Source organism: Balaenoptera physalus (genome assembly GCF_965194825.1).
Source record: "Balaenoptera physalus genome assembly, chromosome: 4".
In the NCBI taxonomy this organism is placed as follows: domain Eukaryota; kingdom Metazoa; phylum Chordata; class Mammalia; order Artiodactyla; family Balaenopteridae; genus Balaenoptera; species Balaenoptera physalus.
This window is the reverse complement of record NC_138891.1, coordinates 103,752,168-103,768,922: the sequence shown is the minus strand read 5'-3', so window position 1 is coordinate 103,768,922 and position 16,755 is coordinate 103,752,168. Positions and strand designations below refer to the sequence as shown.

Genomic DNA, 16,755 nt, shown 5'->3' with positions numbered 1-16,755 from the left:
TATTAGACTCTCCAAGAGAACATGTTTTTTAAAAGGGAAAGCAGAGGGATAAAGTCAGATCTTAGAGAATACATATAGGAAGCTGAAAGAGGAATAACCAGTGAGATCAGAAGATAACCATAAAAGTATATAATTGTGAAAAGCCAAGGGAGGAAAGAATTTTAGAAGAGTTAACTACATTGTATGTAGATACAGAGGTATTATAGTGTCTGGACAGGACAGTCTGGGCAGAGACAGTCTAGCACTGATGAGGAAGGGCCAGTTCAGTTAGGAAAATCAGTTGAGGTCATACAGCCTTGAGCAACTGGAAAGAAAATTGAAGTTATCAAGGCAGGACAATGAGAATAGTGAACAAGATCCCTAGCAGTTTGGAGACAGAGGTAGGGGGATATATACCATAAATATTTATGGGACAGGTGACACCAACTTCAAAAATCTGCTATCTACTATTTGTTAGAAATTGCACCTGAGCTTTATTTCTCTCATTTCATCACCTTAGCAACCCTGCAAAGTAGGTATTTTCATTGTCATTTTACAGATAGGGTACTTGAGTTCAGAGCCAGTAAGCTGTAAGAGATGTATATGTGTTTGAATTAGGGTTACATGAATTAGTAAAAGACAGAAAATAATTTTAAAACTAGATCTACCTTAATCCCAAACCATTATTCTCTCTTGGATACACTGGGCTTCCCAGGGCCCTCTCTCCTTTTACCAGGATTTGAAAATATATATTTAAGTGGAGACTAAATGGACACACGGGTCCCTACATATAATGCATTCATTTTTTTTCTATAGGAATGTACTTGTCATTTACTTATTTCCAAAGAATATAAAGGAAAAGCAGATATTACATATCTCTTTAAATAAAATAAAGCATGTTACAAAACAGCTAGTAGATCATGCTCTCCATCTTGCAGAAACCAAATAGCTAGCAATCTATGTATCTAAAAATCCTGGAAAGAATATACATCAAAATATTAACATTGGTTATCTTTGGGTGGTGAGTGTGAGATCTTATTTTCTTCATCTTGTTCCTTTCTCAGTCTTTTTCACACTTTCTACAATGAGCATATTATGTCTTTTGTAAACATAACCCCACACACAACAAATATCATAGAATTCCATTTCACATTTTATGTAATAAACAGCAATAAACGTTATACAGATTAAAATTTCACTCTCATCTGAACTATTGGATAGTTAGCAAAGGAGTTTTCCGCTCATTCTTAACTTAATTGCCCTAGTGTATTGTTTCTGTAGTTGTGCAGCCAGAGTTGGCTGGAATTCCGCAGGATCCTCATCCTTGCTTCATGAAACAAAACAAAACAAAACATGCACAAGACCTGAGATCTCTGGATCTCAGTTGGGGTTGGAGACGGACGAGGAGCAGCACCCTCACACAGTTTGGATGGGTATGCAGATCGGTCTTAGCCTAAGATCTGTTGGAAATCCCTCAACTCATCTCTAGACGCTTCCGTTGCCTAGCTACGAGAACCACCTTCAGCTCCCCCTCCCCCTCCCTCTTCAAGACCACTCCCCTTTCTCCCTCCCACCTCTCGGGCGGGGGCGGGGAGCCGGGCCGCTTTAGCCACTCAGAGCCCTCTGCGGCGGGCCGTCGAACGGTGATTGGAGAAGTGCATGGGCGGTGCTTGGGGAGGGCCTTCCGCGCCTGGGGGGAACGTCAGCACGTTGACGCGGGGGTTTTCTCTGGTCGGCCCAGCAAACCCTTCCCGGTTCTGTGAAACTGCCCCTTTGGCCCCGCTGTGCCTGGGCGCGGAGCGCACTATTCCGCTCGCTGGTCGGCGCGGTTATTGGCCTTGGTTCTCGGACTGACCGCCCTCACCTTCCTCCCGGCCTCTACTCCGGGCCCATCCTCGTCAGGGGCGCCTCGCGGCGGTGGCGGCCCCCCAGACTCGGCCCAGGACAACTAGCGGCCCACCTCCGCTCCGGGCTCGGATGGGAGGTGGCGGGAGGACCGGCCTGGGATGTTCAGTCTGATGGCCAACTGCTGCAGCTGGTTCAAGAGGTGGCGGGAGCCCGTCAGGTAGGCTGGAGCCGGTTGGCCGGGTGCCTTCCTAGGGGAGGGGGGACAGCTGCGCCCCAAGGGTCGGACGGGGCGCCGCCTGTCCTCTCTGCGTCTGGACGAGTCTCCCAGGCCGCAGGGGATGCTTTCCCTCCCAGTTTGATATATCCCCTCAGGGAGCGATAGGACAACGTAGACTTAATGTTTAGTTGCAGTTAAGTTCTCATCCGTAATGCTTATTATTGTTATAATTTAAATGGGTCCTAATTTCTTAAAAAGTTGTGGATTTTGTGTGTGTGTGTGTGGAATTGTGTATTTTTCCTCTGAAACTTTTGTAATGGGAATTTTTTTTTTAATAGGGAAGAATGGAATATAGTTTTCATAAGATCCACAAACCCCTTCCCAACACACACATTTTGTTTGAGAACTTGGGCTTGAAATCTGGCTCCACTACTTAATAATTATATGACTTAACCACTTTCGGCCCCATCCTCCTCATATTGAATGAGAATGATAGTATTTATGCTTTAGGAGTTTTGTATTAAATGAGAATAACTGATGGAAAGTGTTCTTAACTGTAGTGTAGCTTCAATTTTTATATGAGATTAAGCCCTTTAGTTGAAAGAGTCCACTTCTTGATGTTTCATTTTGAGTGCTAGATGTATTAATATTTTAGAGCCTGCTACTTGGTATTCATTCGTTTGCTGAGAAAATACCATGTGCCAGGCACTCTGCTAGGAAGAAGTCAGTGAAAATGATGCTTTTAAAATTGAGCTGCTCAACCAATAAAGAAACCTTAAGTTCGTTGGTCTTTATAAATAATGTTGATTTTTTAAAATTCTACTTTAGAATTAGGCCAAGGGTAAATTATAGCAAAAGTTTTGGGTTTCTCAATCATTAGCATTTCAAGTAAGTATTTGCCATAAGGATGAACTATCCTTTAAAGAATGGCTCTGAAAAACTACACTTATAAGGAAAACTATATTCCTATATTTGGAAATTTGCTTTAAATGAAACTTTTGAATTCTTCTCCTGTTATTAACTCTTAAATGGATGTGAATCTTTTAGATATAAGTGATGTGATCAACTTTTAAGAGTCAAAGATGTGTTTGGGTGTGTAGACTCTGATTTAATTGGTTTTAATCATGTTCTGGTCTGATTGCCCAGTCTCTACTAAGATGGGAGGGTTATTCATAATAGATGGCCCTTTATGTTTTTCTCTATGTCTGGTTTTTAAAAAATATATTTTATTTTTGTAAGAGAGCACAGTAGTAGCATGTGTCCTTTTAACTAAAAACACTCAAAAACTTTGCACTCCAAAGGGATTTTCAATTTAATTTATCATTCTTTGTGTTTGCTTCTCCCAGTAGCTATAGTATAATAGTCTCTGGGATGATTAAAGAAAAGACAGAGTTCAGAGAACAGAGGATGTATTGATTTCCAAGTAGAACAGATAATTGGATTTGATTAATAAAGCAGAATTGAAATTTAACCCTGTAACTCAGTTTATTTTCTTCTTTAATAAGTAGCAGCATCAAGATCTGAGCTGTCCAATAGGGTAGTGACTAGCTGCATGTGGCTGTTGAGCATTTGAAATGTGGCTAGTCAGAATTGAGATGCTGTAAGTGTATAATACAAAGTGGATTTTGAAGATTTAATATGCAGAAGGGAAAAAGGTAAATTATCAGTCTTTTTTTCAGTTTGATTACATGTTGAAATGATAACTTTTGCATATACTGGATTAAATAAAATATAATATGTACTTTATTTTCACCTTTTATTTTCATTTTTTAAAAGGCAATTACTAGAAAATTTAAACTGGAAAATTTAAACTTATATGTGTGGCTTGCATTGTATTTTTATTGGACCTCACTGATCTAGATCATGGCATAATATGAAGGACATGGGTAAAATCTCTCAGTGTTGGATAGAGCTAACTGTCAAAAGACTTAAAAACAAATTGGGTTACACCTATCTTTTAAGTACCTTTGTTCAATGCCTGGTTCATAGTAGTGGCTGAATAATATTTGCATAGTATTTTATGTAGTTTGATTACTCCTTAGCAAATCCTTAAGTAAATATTAAGGAAGTAGTCCATTTACTGGAATAAATGAGAGGTGAGCAAGCTGATTTTAAAAATATATCAAATTTTGTGCGCTTAGGTATATTGTTCTGTATTTTTTAAGTTTTAGGCTGTGCTGTTCCTTATTGAGATTCCTCTTCATGTTTTTATACATATATATGTATATATATTTTTTGGCTGTATTGGGTCTTCGTTGCGCACGGGCTTTCTCTAGTTGTGGCGAGCAGGGGCTACTCTTCGTTGCAGTGCGTGGGCTTCTCATTGCTGTGGCTTCTCCTTGCGGAGCACACGCTCTAGACACGCGGGCTGCGGTAGTTGCAGCACGTGGGCCCGGTAGTTGCAGCACGCGGGCCCAGTAGTTGCAGCACGTGGGCCCTAGGGCGCGTGGGCTTCATTAGTTGTGACTCACGGGCTCTAGAGCACAGGCTCAGTAGTTGTAGCGCAGGCTCAGTAGTTGTGGCGCACTGGCTTAGTTGCTCCGTGACATGTGGGATCTTCCCTGACCAGGGATTGAACCCGTGTCCCCTTCATTGGCAGGTGGATTCTTAACCACTGCGCCAGCAGGGAAGTCCCCCACGTTTATATTTTATGAAGATATGTTTGTAAGTGTGAGAAGTGAGTGTGTGTAAGAGAGAAGATCATTATTAATACACTATGTTCTGAGATTACTTTGCTGACTTAACTACTGTATACTGCACCCTTTGGATTTACCCACCTGTTCTCACTTAGATTCTCTCCCAACGAGCATATTATTCTAGAGGCTGGGATCAGGGATTAGATGACATATTCAGAACATGTGATAGGGACAAGGCAGGAGTCAGAGGTCAAGAGTTAAAAGTACCAGTCTAGGTCAGGAGTCAGACCAGGATGCTAGGAAATTCAGGAACACTGTATCTGCTATTGTTAACCACCAGACAGAACCTAACGTAGGCTCTGCAGCTATGTAAAATTAACCTTGAATAGACTAAAAGCTATACTCACAGATAAGTAAGTGGCTTGCTCCTGTAAAGCAGTGCAGTATAGTGGTTTTTTTTTTTTTTTTGACTTTTTATTTTGAGATCATAATACAGTGATCAAAGCTAAGGGATTAACTTTGGTCCTGTACTATTAACTAAATTATAGATTTTATTCTGAGTTCACTCATTTTAACATCTAATGCTTTTTTTCCCCTGCCCAGGATCTAATCAAGGATTCCACATTGCTTTGTTGTGTCTCTGTTCTCCCTCAGTCCATAATAGTTCTGCAGTTTTTCCTTGTCTTTCATAACCTTGAGACTTTGAAGAGTACCTGTCAATTGTTTTGTAGAATACCCCTTACAAAGATGTTGCTGCATAAATGGGTAAAGGAAATACCATGGAGGTGAAATGTCCTTTTCAGTACATCATATCAAGGGGTACATGATTTTGATATGTCTTTTTTTTTTTTAATTCCTTTATTTTTATTATTTATTTATTTATTTATTTATTTTTGGCTGTGTTGGGTCTTCGTTTCTGTGCGAGGGCTTTCTCTAGTTGCGGCAAGCGGGGGCCACTCTTCATCGCGGTGCGCGGGCCTCTCACTATCGCGGCCTCTCTTGTTGCGGAGCACAGGCTCCAGACGCGCAGGCTCAGTAGTTGTGGCTCACGGGCCTAGTTGCTCCGCGGCATGTGGGATCTTCCCAGACCAGGGCTCGAACCCGTGTCCCCTGCATTGGCAGGCAGATTCTCAACCACTGCGCCACCAGGGAAGCCCTTTGATATGTCTTATTACTGCTGCTGTTAACCTTGGTCACATGGTTATTGTGGTGTCTGCCAGATTTCTCAATATAGTGTTTTGAGTCAAACAGATTTGCATCTGAATCTTAGGAGTTTTGGCACTTTACCCCCAGTCGAGTGTGGATAATTTTTGTTTTACAACATTTTGAGAAAGAAAATGCAAGTGCTTGATGCTTTGCACATAGTAGTTACTCCGTAAATAATACCTCTGATCTTAGGAGATAAGTGCTGATTAGTAGGTTACCTTCCTCTATTTATTTTATACTTATCAGTATAGATAACCTTCCTTTCCTCTCTTTCTGTTAGTGGAAGAAGGGTTCCTTTTTCTTTCCAAGTCTAATTCTTACACCTGTGCGCTTAATTCCATTTCTTCCCATTTCCTGGGAACTTTAGGGGTTCAGCATTCAGTCAGAGATCACAGAAAGAACTTCTGGGATACAAGAATAAACCTACACTTTTATCCAGAAATTATTGTCCAATTTTATCATCAAAAATACAAAATCTCTTTCTCTTCTGTCTTCAGAGCTTCGCTTCTGTTCTTCCTTTAGTACGTAAACATGCTCAAGCCTCTCTCATCTAAAAAATAAACCAAATGAAATGTTTCTTAATGCTGCTGTAACAAATTGCTATCAACTTAGTGACTTAAACAAGTGTATTATCCTACAGTTCTGAGATCAGAAGTCTAAAATGGGTCAGCAGGATTGCTTGCATACTTTCTGGAGGGTCTAGGGGAGAATCTGGGTGTTTTTTGCCTTTTCCAGCAAAGAAAGAGGCTGCCTGCATTCTTCGCTTGTGACCCCCTTCCTCCATCTTCAAAGCCAACTTTATAACATCTTATCATAACGTCTTCTCTCTTCTGTGTTCTCCTGCTTCCTTTTTATAAGGAAGGACTCTTGTAATTACATCGGGCCTACCTGGATATTCCAAGGTAAGCTCCCCATCCAAGATCCTTTAACTTAATCACATCTACAAAGTTCCTTTTGCCATGTAAGAAAACATAGTCACAGGTTTTGGGAATTAGGATGTGGACATCTTTGGGAGGTTGTTATTCTGTGTCTACCATCCTAAACAACCCTGTCCCTGCAGCCACTACCCGTCCTCCTTCCCTTTACTCCACACTTAACAATTGGCAATGTAAGAGTGGTACCTTCTCAGCTTCCTCCCCTCTCAAGCATTCCTTAACTTCCTGCAGTAGAAGGCTTTCACCCAGACCCTTCAGTTTTTCTTGCTACAGCAGATGCTGTCTAGTTATTAAATCCAATGGATGCTTTTCAATCTTTTGGCATCAATTGACACTTAAGATCACTCTCCTCTTGGAATTCTCTTATTTCTTTTTCCTGAATTTAAAATGTTTTCACCTTTCCGCCTATTTCCTTTTCTATCTCTTTTTGCCAGTTACCCTTTCTTCATCCGACTCCCAAGTTTGCTTCAGGTTCTGTCTTCAACTGTCTTTTCTTCTTCTACATATTCTCCCTTTATGGTCAGTCGCACCATATGGAGAGACTTAAGCTACCACCTCAACATTGACTCTCAAGTCCATATTTCCAGCACAAAGACTCATCCACCACTTAAGACTTACATATCCAGTTACCACAGAATCTTCAATCCCAACACATCCAAAACTGAACTTACGTCTTCTCTCATGCCGAATTGCTTCTGCCTTCCTTTTACCCACATCAGAAGCCAAGAGTAATCCTGCACACCTCTTTGTGCTTGTTATCTCAAATCATCAAATCCTTTGGTTTATACCTACTTAATACAATTTGTGTGTCTTGCACTCTTTCAGCCTTTTCATACCCACTGCTGCATTTCCATTATTAAGGTTTCCATTATTTCTCTCCCAGATCTCTTTGGCAGACTTTCCACTGTTGCCCTCTGATTAATGCTCCATACTGTCAATGATCTTTTTAGTATGCAGCTGATTTTAAACCTTAAGTCTTTCCTAATTGCCTTCAGGATAACATCCAAACTTATTACTTACAGAATATTTGCAATTTGACCTGAGCCTGGCTATATGGACTCATCATAAGCCATTCTTTTTCTTCCTGTCATTCCAGATTTGGGGTATTTAAGTTCTCTAGTCCCTCCATTCCTCCCTGAATGCCCTTCTCTTTTTTGACTGTTCCTAATCATACTTAAATCTCACTTGGGAGATTCTCTCCTTCAGGAAACTCTTTGAATTCCAGCTAGATTCTTTACCTTGCATTGTGTTTGCTTATGAGCCCCTTGTATTGGTCTCTACTTACCATGTATTGTAATGTTTATTCAGTTTGCCTAGTCATACAGGATGTCTTGTGGACAGGAGCTGCTGTTATTTAAAAACATTTAATAAAATAGATAACTAATAAGAGCATGCTGTATTAAAAAAATAAAATTAAAAAAAATAAAAACATTTAAAAGTAATGTATATTTATTGTTATTTAAAGGTAATGCATGTTTATTGTAGAACATTGAAAACACAGTTAAGCAGAAAGGGGCAAATTTAAGTTAACTCACAATCTCACCCACAAGAGATTACCATTTTTTGTATTTTGGTGTAGAATCTCATACATACATGTAAATTTTTTTAAACAGTAATGAGATAATAAAGTGATATTTCATAGCTTTTTATTTATTTTTGCCTTAATGTATAATTAACATCATTTTACATCATTACATATTTTTGTTCAACATCTTTTTAATAGCAGCAGAGTAATGTGTCGAATAGATTCACCAAAGTGTTTTTAATTATTCCTGTTATTAAATATTTAGAATGTTTAAATTTTTTTTACTGTTATCAACAATGCCTTGGTGAGCATCCTTATATAAATGTCTTTGGAAATGGAATTCTAGATCAAATGATATGAAAAAGTTTAAGGTGTGTGATATATATTGCCAAATTGCTCTTCAGAAAGTCTTCTTGTTTTTTTAAACCAATTTCTACTCCTACCAGCAGGGTAAGAGAGTACTTTTTTCCTCAAAAAATAGGAGCCATCACTTTTTCATTTTTTTCAGGTTATGGGGGAAATGTTATCTGTTTTTAGTTTCTATTTTCTTGATTACTGATAAGGTTAAAAGTTTTTTCCCTTAGACATTTGTATTTCTTCTTCTGAGAATTTCCCAGTGATTCCCTTTGCTGTTTTTCTATTGGCACAGGTCCATTTTCTTATTGATTTTTCTAAAAGAGTTTTTAAGTGTTTATACTAGTAACCTTTCACTCTAGTATATGTTGCAGATATTTTTCTTTCTTTTGTTATGTTTTTAATTTTTTTGATGGTTTTTGAAGCATAAACATTATTGTTTTAATTCAAATGTATCATTCTTTCAGTGTAATATTTAGGAAGTTCATCACCACTCCAAGATTATATTCACCTATACCTTTTTTTTTCTAATACTTTTATGTTTTAATTTTTAACATTTGAATCTCTGTTGAAATTTATTTTGTGTATAGGGAGCAGCCTTCATCCAGGGCACAGAACACAAGGTCTGTCAAGTCATGGTTCTCAGTAAATATCTGGACCCTGTCAGCAGGTCCTCACCCTTACATATTATCATTTACATACTCAGAACTCTGATTATTTATACCAAGTAGCATCTAGTTGATGAAATGGTAATATAACATATGATAGAATATATGAGTTTAAAGATGATTTCCGAGATTCTAGCAAGGGTTGGAAGCAGAATTTTGGAAAGGGTGTAATTTTACCAGGGTCTTGAAGAAATTGTGCTTCCTGTGCTTTCCATGAGCATGATTTCAGGAAGAGCCCACCTAGAGAGGCAGAAAATTAACATCAAGTTAAAGGAAGTAATTTTGGCAGCAAGAATTATGTATTATAATTTAAAATAGTAAAAACATATTTTTACCAGTATTTAAAGAACAAGAAAAGTGTAGTAAGTACTCATGTGCTTACTACCTAGGTTTTACAAATATTAACCTTTGGTCATCACATTTCAGTTTTTTTCTGAAGAAATGGATAAATCCTTGAAGCTCCCTGCACCTTATTTGTCTCATACCATCCCTTCCCTGAGGTAACCACTAGCTAAAACTAGTTTCTTACCCATCTGTGTTTTTCCTTATCACAATTCAGCCTACTTGAAGCTGTAATTCAAGTTTATTAGTAGATTGTTATTCACTGTGGCCAAGTCTAAAAGAAGAGACTCACATGTCACAGTAAGCAATGTGGATTGGTGCTTTCTGTGTATCAGTATGGTATCTGGTAAAACATGCCATGATGTGGTATGTTATCTCTGCTAGGAATTTTTTCAGTGGGGAAACAGCACCCTATTAGCCATCTTTCTTGGTCTAAGTAAATATAACTGTAAATCCTAGACTATTTATAGAAATTGCTGGTTCTTAATTTCTTAATTAAGCTGTACATACAGATTAGCAAGGATTATCTGATGTGCCATGGGCAGAACTGGAATATCTTACACTTCTTTTTATCCCCCTACAGCTTCTTGTTTATTCATAGTAAGAATCTCAGAATTTTAGGAAAGGGATCTAGAGATATTTTGATTCTACCCCTTTATATTTTATTTTTATTTTTTATTTTTCAATTAAAAAATAATCTTTATTTTTAGATCAATTTTAGGTTTACAGAAAAACTCAGCAGAAAGTACAGAGGGCTCCCATATACCCTCCCTCCTCCTAGTTTCCACTGTTATTAACATCTTTCATTAGTGGGGTACATTTGTTACAATTGATGAACATAGTGATATATCATTAGCTAAAGTCCATAGTTTACATTATCCCTTTATATTTCAGAAAGGAACAAACTGATACTAAGAATTTCACTTGATCAGGACTTCAAAGCTAGCATATAACCCCAAGTTTTGCCCTCTTTTTAGTGCTTCATAAATTTAGAGAGTTATTTTGATGCAGTATTATCCTGGACTCTACAATCTGAATTAAAATGTCAGAAAATAGTGCAAGCATTAACCAAGATGGCGGAGTAGAAGGACGTGCTCTCACTCCCTCTTGCGAGAGCACCAGAATCACAACTGGCTGCTGGACAATCATTGACAGGAAGACACTGGACTTCACCAAGGAGGATACCCCACGTCCAAGGACAGAGGAGAAGCCACAGTGAGACGGTAGGAGGGGCGCAATCAGAGTAAAATCAAATCCCATAACTGCTGGGTGGGTGACTCACAGACTGGCGAACTCTTATACCACAGAAGTCCACCCACTGGAATGAAGGTTCTGAGCCCCACATCAGGCTTCCCAACCTGGGGGTCCCGCAACGGGAGGAGGAATTCCTAGAGAATCAGACTTTGAAGCCTAGTGGGAATTGATTGCAGGACTTCGACAGGACTGGGGGAAACAGAGACCCCACTCTTGGAGGGCGCACACAGAATAGTGTGCGCATCGGGACCCGGGGGAAGGAGCAGTGACCCTGGGGGAGACTGAACCAGACCTACCTGCTAGTGTTGGAGGGTCTCCTGCAGAGGTGGGGGCTGGCTCTGTTTCACTGTGGGGACAAGGACACTGGCAGTGGAGGTTCTGGGAAGTACTCCTTGGCGTGAGCCCTCCCAGACTCTGCCATTAGCCCCACCAAAGAGCCCAGGTAAGCTCCAGTGTTGGGTTGCCTCAGGCAAAACAACCAACAGGGAGGGAACCCAGCCCCACCCATCAACAGTCAAGTGGATTAAAGATTTACGGAGCTCTGACTGCCACAGCAACAGTCAGCTCTACCCACCACCAGAGCCTCCCATCAAGCCTCTTAGATAGCCTCAACCACCAGAGGGCAGACAGCAGAAGCAAGAAAAACTATAATCCTGCAGCCTGTGGAACAAAAACCACATTCACAGAAAGATAGACAAGATGAAAAGGCAGAGGGCTATATACCAGATGAAGGAACAAGAAAAAACCCCAGAAAAACAACTAAATGAAGTGGAGATAGGCAACCTTCCAGAAAAAGAATTCAGAATAATGATAGTGAAGATGATCCAGGACCTCGGAATAAGAATGGAGGCAAAGATTGAGAAGATGCAAGAAATGATTAACAAAGACCTAGAAGAATTAAAGAACAAACAAACAGAGATGACCAATACAATAACTGAAATGAAAACTACACTAGAAGGAATCAATAGCAGAATAACTGAGGCAGAAGAACGGATAAGTGACCTGGAAGACAGAATGGTGGAATTCACTGCTGCGGAACAGACTAAAGAAATAAGAATGAAAAGAAATGAAGACAGCCTAAGAGACCTCTGGGACAACATTAAACGCAACAACATTCGCATTATAGGGGTCCCAGAAGGAGAAGAGAGAGAGAAAGGAACAGAGAAAATATTTGAAGAGATTATACTTGAAAACTTCCCTAACATGGGAAAGGAAATAGCCACCCAAGTCCAGGAAGCACAGAGAGTCCCATACCGGATAAACCCAAGGAGAAACACGCCGAGACACATAGTAATCAAAGTGGCAAAAATTAAAGACAAAGAAAAATTATTGAAAGCAGCAAGGGAAAAACGACAAATAACATACAAGGGAACTCCCGTAAGTTTAACAGCTGATTTCTCAGCAGAAACTCTACAAGCCAGAAGGGAGTGGCATGATATACTTAAAGTGATGAAAGGGAAGAACCTACAACCAAGATTACTCTACCCGGCAAGGATCTCATTTAGATTTGATGGAGAAATCAAAAGATTTACAGACAAGCAAAAGCTAAGAGAATTCAGCACCACCAAACCAGCTCTACAACAAATGCTAAAGGAACTTCTCTAAGTGGGAAACACAAGAGAAGAAAAGGACCTACAAAAACAAACCCAAAACAATTAAGAAAATGGTCATAGGAACATACATATCGATAATTACCTTAAACGTGAATGGATTAAATGCTCCAACCAAAAGACACAGGCTAGCTGAATGGATACAAAAACAAGACCCATATATATGCTGTTTACAAGAGACCCACTTTAGACCTAGGGACACACACAGACTGAAAGTGAGGGGATGGAAAAAGATATTCCATGCAAATGGAAATCAAAAGAAAGCTGGAGTAGCTATACTCATATCAGATAAAATAGACTTTAAAATAAAGAATGTTACAAGAGACAAGGAAGGACACTACGTAATGATCAAGGGATCAATCCAAGAAGAAGATATAACAATTATAAATATATATGCACCCAACATAGGAGCACCTCAATACATAAGGCAACTGCTAACAGCTATAAAAGAGGAAATTGACAGTAACACAATAATAGTGGGGGACTTTAACACCTCACTTACACCAATGGACAGATCATCCAAAATGAAAATAAATAAGGAAACAGAAGCTTTAAATGACACAATAGACCAGATAGATTTAATTGATATTTATAGGAAATTCTATCCAAAAACAGCAGATTACACATTCTTCTCAAGTGCGCACGGAACATTCTCCAGGATAGATCACATCTTGGGTCACAAATCAAGCCTCAGTAAATTTAAGAAAATTGAAATCATATCAAGCATCTTTTCTGACCACAACGCTATGAGATTAGAAATGAATTACATTGTACATGGATGACCACAACACAAGCAACAATGATTGCAATTACCAAACACGAAACACACTCATACTATGTCATAATATTGACATTCAGTCCGGTAATCCTCCACTGTAACAGTTCCTTTATTTTGCAGTGAAAATTGATTTGTATATTCTTTGCCTCTGAGTCCTTGTGGGATTTTTTTTTTTAATTCAAACAGAAAGTCACAAAAATTATACTCATCCATGTACAATGCTTGGTGTCAGTCTATTTATCTCTTGTAAAATATCTCTTGTAAAAATAAAATACAGTGTGTGTGTGTGAAAAAAAAAATGAATTACAGGGAAAAAAACGTAAAAAACACAAACACTTGGAGACTAAAGAATACGTTACTAAATAACGAATAGATCACTGAAGAAATCAAAGAGGAAATCAAAAAATACCTAGAGACAAATGACAATGAAAACACGATGACCCAAAACCTATGGGATGCAGCAAAAGCAGTTCTAAGAGGGAAGTTTATAGCTATACAAGCCTACCTAAAGAAACAAGAAAAATCTCAAGTAAACAATCTAACCTTACACCTAAAGAAACTAGAGAAAGAAGAACAAACAAAACTCAAAGTTAGCAGAAGGAAAGAAATCATAAAGATCAGAGGGGAAATAAATGAAATAGAAACAAAGAAAACAATAGCAAAGATCAATAAAACTAAAAGCTGGTTCTTTGAGAAGATAAACAAAATTGATAAGCCATTAGCCAGATTCATCAAGAAAAAGAGGGAGAGGACTCAAATCAATAAAATCAGAAATGAAAAAGGAGAAGTTACAACAGACACTGCAGAAATACAAAGCATCCTAAGAGACTACTACAAGCAACTTTATGCCAATAAAATGGACAACCTGGAAGAAATGGACAAATTCTTAGAAAGGTATAACCTTCCAAGACTGAACCAGGAAGAAACAGAAAATATGAACAGACCAATCACAAGTAATGAAATTGAAACTGTGATTAAAAATCTTCCAACAAACAAAAGTCCAGGACCAGATGGCTTCACAGGTGAATTCTCTCAAACATTTAGAGAAGAGCTAACACCCATCCTTCTCAAACTCTTCCAAAAAATTGCAGAGGAAGGAAGACTCCCAAACTCATTCTATGAGGCCACCATCACCCTGATACCAAAATCAGACATAGACACTACCAAAAAAGAAAATTACAGACCAATATCACTGATGAATATAGATGCAAAAATCCTCAACAAAATACTAGCAGACAGAATCCAACAACACATTAAAAGGATCATACACCACGATCAAGTGGGATTTATCCCAGGGATGCAAGGATTCTTCAACATACCCAAATCAATCAGTGTGATACACCATATTAACAAATTGAAGAATAAAAACCATATGATCATCTCAACAGATGCAGAAAAAGCTTTTGACAAAACTCAACACCCATTTATGATAAAAACTCTCCAGAAAGTGGGCATAGAGGGAACCTCCCTCAACATAATAAAGGCCATATATGACAAACCCACAGCAAACATCATTCTCAATGGTGAAAAACTGAAAGTATTTCCTCTAAGATCAGGAACGAGACAAGGATGTCCACTCTCACCACTATTATTCAACATAGTTCTGGAAGTCCTAGCCACGGCAATCAGAGAAGAAAAAGAAATAAAAGGAATACAAATTGGAAAAGAAGAAGTAAAACTGTCACTGTTTGCAGATGACATGATACTATACATAGAGAATCCTAAAGATGCTGCCAGAAAACTGCTAGAGCTAATTAATGAATATGGTAAAGTTGCAGGATACAAAATTAATGCGCAGAAATCTCTTGCATTCCTATACACTAATGATGAAAAATCTGAAAGAGAAATTATGGAAACACTCCCATTTACCATTGCAACAAAAAGAATAAAATACCTAGGAATAAACCTACCTAGGGAGACAAAAGACCTGTATGCAGAAAACTATAAGACACTGATGAAAGAAATTAAAGATGATACCAACAGATGGAGAGATATACCATGTTCTTGGATTGGAAGAATCAATATTGTGAAAATGACTATACTACCCAAAGCAATCTACAGATTCAATGCAATCCCTATCAAATTACCAATGGCATTGTTTACGGAGCTAGAACAAATCATCTTAAAATTTGTATGGAGACACAAAAGACCTCAAATAGCCAAAGCAGTCTTGAGGGAAAAAAAAAGAGCTGGAGGAATCAGACTCCCTGACTTCAGACTATACTACAAAGCTGCAGTAATCAAGACAATATGGTACTGGCACAAAAACAGAAAGATAGATCAATGGAACAAGATAGAAAGCCCAGAGATTAACCCACGCACCTATGGTCAACTAATCTATGACAAAGGAGGCAAAGATATACAATGGAGAAAAGACAGTCTCTTCAATAAGTGGTGCTGGGAAAACTGGACAGCTACATGTAAAAGAATGAAATTGGAATACTCCCTAACACCATACACAAAAATAAACTCAAAATGGATTAGAGACCTAAATGTAAGACTGGACACTATAAAACTCTTAGAGGAAAACATAGGAAGAACACTCTTTGACATAAATCACAGCAAGATCTTTTTTGATCCACCTTCTAGAGTAATGGAAATAAAAACAAAAATAAACAAATGGGACCTAATGAAACTTCAAAGCTTTTGCACAGCAAAGGAAACCATAAACAAGATGAAAAGACAGCCCTCAGAATGGGAGAATATATTTGCAAACGAATCAACGGACAAAGGATTAATCTCCAAAATATATAAACAGCTCATTCAGCTCAATATTAAAGAAACAAACACCCCAATCCAAAAATGGGCAGAAGACCTAAATAGACATTTCTCCAAAGAAGACATACAGATGGCCACGAAGCACATGAAAAGATGCTCAACATCACTAATTATTAGAGAAATGCAAATCAAAAGTACAATGAGGTATCACCTCACACCAGTTAGAATGGGCATCATCAGAAAATCTACAAACAACAAATGCTGGAGAGGGTGTGGAGAAAAGGGAACCCTCTTGCACTGTTGGTGGGAATGTAAATTGATACAGCCACTATGGAGAACAATATGGAGGTTCCTTAAAAAACTAAAAATAGAATTACCATATGACCCAGCAATCCCACTACTGGGCATATACCCAGAGAAAACCACAATTCAAAAAGACACATGCACCCGAATGTTCATTGCAGCACTATTTACAATAGCCAGGTCATGGAAGCAACCTAAATGCCCATCAACAGACGAATGGCTAAAGAAGAGGTGGTACATATATACAATGGAATATTACTCAGCCATAAAAAGGAATGAAATTGAGTCATTTGTTGAGACGTGGATGGATCTAGAGACTGTCATACAGAGTGAAGTAAATCAGAAAGAGAAAAACAAATATCGTATATTAACGCATGTATGT

At 38.5% G+C, this 16,755-nt stretch overlaps 2 protein-coding genes across 6 annotated transcripts in view; one reads left to right on the top strand and one right to left on the bottom strand.

The window, feature by feature from the left end:
• Positions 1–1,637: 1,637 nt before the first annotated feature.
• The window catches only part of ARL13B (ARF like GTPase 13B), an 83,869-nt gene continuing 68,751 nt past the window's right edge, over positions 1,638–16,755 (top strand). Inside the window, exon 1 of one of the 3 annotated variants that reach the window (XM_082460501.1) lies at positions 1,638–2,044. In XM_082460501.1, the coding sequence (XP_082316627.1) occupies positions 1,986–2,044 (59 nt within the window). In that variant the 5' untranslated portion in view covers positions 1,638–1,985. The remainder of the gene's footprint in view (positions 2,045–16,755) is intronic. The other 2 variants (XM_082460502.1, XM_082460504.1) reach the window with 2 other exon arrangements.
• The window catches only part of STX19 (syntaxin 19), a 49,812-nt gene continuing 39,382 nt past the window's right edge, over positions 6,326–16,755 (bottom strand). For 2 of the 3 annotated variants that reach the window (XR_014263102.1, XR_014263103.1), the window contains one exon: positions 7,132–9,608. The gene's annotated coding sequence lies outside the window, so the exon portion shown is untranslated. Of the gene's footprint in view, positions 6,437–7,131; positions 9,609–16,755 lie in introns of those variants that run through there. The other variant, XR_014263101.1, reaches the window with a different exon arrangement.